Source organism: Buceros rhinoceros, unplaced genomic scaffold, assembly GCF_000710305.1.
Source record: "Buceros rhinoceros silvestris isolate BGI_N320 unplaced genomic scaffold, ASM71030v1 scaffold725, whole genome shotgun sequence".
Lineage (NCBI taxonomy): Eukaryota > Metazoa > Chordata > Aves > Bucerotiformes > Bucerotidae > Buceros > Buceros rhinoceros.
This window is the reverse complement of record NW_010414341.1, coordinates 92,361-95,130: the sequence shown is the minus strand read 5'-3', so window position 1 is coordinate 95,130 and position 2,770 is coordinate 92,361. Positions and strand designations below refer to the sequence as shown.

The 2,770-nt window shown below is 40.5% G+C and overlaps 1 protein-coding gene across 1 annotated transcript in view; it reads left to right on the top strand.

Annotated features, from left to right (window-relative positions):
• Positions 1 to 279: 279 nt before the first annotated feature.
• Positions 280 to 2,770, top strand: part of LOX (lysyl oxidase) — a 6,704-nt gene continuing 4,213 nt past the window's right edge. Inside the window, exons 1-2 of the mRNA XM_010137036.1 lie at positions 280 to 383; positions 1,600 to 1,737. Of these exons, the coding sequence (XP_010135338.1) occupies positions 334 to 383; positions 1,600 to 1,737 (188 nt within the window). The 5' untranslated portion in view covers positions 280 to 333. The remainder of the gene's footprint in view (positions 384 to 1,599; positions 1,738 to 2,770) is intronic.

Genomic DNA, 2,770 nt, shown 5'->3' with positions numbered 1-2,770 from the left:
CTGCACGGCCCCTGGCCCACGGGAAGCCCGGTGGAAGGCAGTCCCCGCGGCTGGCATCGGGGGCGAGCTGCAGGGGGCACGGAGGGAAGCCCACCGCGGCCGTCCGGGCGTCGTGGAAATTCGAAGGGCCTGAGAAAAAGGGAGAGCAAGCTAAATGGGGGGGCAGGGGTACCCAGTAAAGCGACGGCTCCTAACGACTGGGATGGAAGCCAAGTGTTTGCAGACGTGTCCTGGGTTGATCTTGCTGTTATGTGGTTGGTTTGATGAACTGCAGGTCTCCCTGACTTAGTCCCGGATCCCTATTACATCCAGGCGTCCACGTATGTCCAGAGGATGTCCATGTATAACCTGAGATGTGCTGCCGAGGAGAACTGCCTGGCAAGGTAGGCATCACCCCGGCTTTTGCCTGTTCACTGTGGATTCTTGTGCACCCACTGCAGAGAACCCGACGAAGTGGTGAAGAGTGCAGAAAAGTGAGGCTGGAGTGCTGAAGGAAACATATCCCAGTTTGTAACCTTCTTCTAAGCCTGTGGCAGATAGCAGGGTGTGCACGTAACTACAGATGCTTTGAAGAACCTACATTTTGTGAAAAGTTATACTGCATATTTCTATTATCAGGCTCATTTGAACACATCTGAATTTTGCAAAATGGAAGCACCTAAAAAATGACTTTAATCTAGTGATTTTCATCTCCCACCTCCAGTCCAACCAGATCACATCGTATTCCGTTAAAAAACCCCTATTCTTAAACAGCACAAGTTACTATTAAAATTATAACATCCTAATTGTTTTTGGGCCTATGCCTTGTAATGTCTCCTTAGCCTGAAATCTCTCTGAAAAGTGTTTCCAAGTCTTTAAACGTGTTGAAATAACAGCTTTGCTATGAAGTTAGGTCCTGTCCAGTTGGCAAAGAGGAACTTTTCCTGTTTTGTTTGGAAAGAAATCAGCATGGCTGTTTTTAACCTTTTTAACTTGTTTGATACCTTATCATGCAAAACAGATTTATTTATTTACCAGCATTATTAATTGATGTCAGACTGTTTCCAGGGTCACGCTCTTTATTCACTTGCTGGAAAAAGAAAACACGGCATAAGAAGCAGTACTTTTTATGCTAACTTTTCAGTGAAGACTAATCACAGTGCTCTTGCTGGCTATCAATTGATTGAAATATTCCATTATTTAGAAAGACTGTAGATAGCAGCTATGTGAAACAGGCATATATTTTACAACAGAAGCAAACATCTTTTGTGTGATCTCACACACACAGTGAGTTATTGTGGTTAAGAGCAAGCAATGAAATTGTATTTTTGGTATAAGGGTAATTTTACAGCTAAGCAGTGATCTGCTTCAGAGACAGAGGCAGAGAGTCGGTGGTCAGACTCCTGTTTATATTATTAGAAGCAGATCTAAGTCTTACTCGGGTCTCAGTCTGACCTTAGCCACTTCTGAGCACATCATGTAGAATTCTTGCGTGTCTCCAATGCATGAGGTTTAAGGGGGCTGAAAAGACCTGTGCTGTTAGTTACTTCTGAGATAATACAAAGTGTTCTTTAAAGTGTTTCTTGCACACTCTTACGTCTCTTTTTTGCATTATTACAGTTCAGCTTATAGAGCAGATGTAAGAGACTATGACAATCGGGTGCTTCTGAGATTCCCGCAAAGAGTGAAAAATCAAGGCACGTCAGATTTTCTGCCCAGCAGACCCCGTTATTCATGGGAGTGGCACAGCTGTCACCAGTGAGTGAAGTGCTCAGTATGGTACCTTCTAATTATCTTTTTCACTAATGAATTGTCACTTACAAGGTGATGTTTTCTAAATGTCCTGCAGTGAAGCAGGGAAAGCCATGGGGAAACTTTAGCCTCTTACTGTCTGATGAATTTTATGGTGGTGGTAATTGCTCTTTATGAAATCAAAATGGATACAAAGCTTATCTATAAGTATAAAACGTACAAGTATAAATTCATTATAAATACAAGTCTCAGATCAGTTTGACAGTGGCACCTTCTCCCTTTACATATATTTTACATGGGCTATAGTCCAGTCACATTTACGTAGCACCAGTTAATAAAAGTCCCAATCATGTTAAAATAACTGCAGAAACCCTAAAATGTACATTGTAAATATTGACCCGTATTTCTTGACCTGAATTTCCTGCGTAGCTCTTGACAACGGATGGTCTGGTCTATATGGAAAAGAGAAGATACTGAATTGACTGATCCCGTTATTGGTATCCTTAATATCCATATCATATCATGATACTTTCACATAGCAGTACTGCTCTAGAAGTAGTAAAATTGTTAGAAACATGGCAAGCCAAATGTAAAAGAACATTTACAACATTTTGGGAGCAGGACACTGCAAACCAGTAGGTACCTTTTCAGAAAATTCACATGTAACAGTTTGCAGGTTCTTTCCAATTTTCACTATTTTGTAGCAGGACAAATTGAAAAATACTAGAAAATACCTTAATTCCACCTTACTTAAAATACAGTTCTGCTGTTACAAGTACCTAAGTGATAACTTAATACTATTCTATTAAAAAATAATATGTAATGTGGGCTTGATCTAAAGGCCCCTGAGGTCAGTATTTCTCTCTAGCTTTGGAGGCTTTAAGCTTTGAATGAAAAATGAGTATCATTAGAACAAATCTTCAAAAAGACTGATAGTACTAGTTTATAAATCTTGTGAGGATCAAAAAGCTAAAACTAAATCAATCAAACAAACAAACACACAAACATGCCTCCATAAATGCTCTAGTTAACTCTTTCC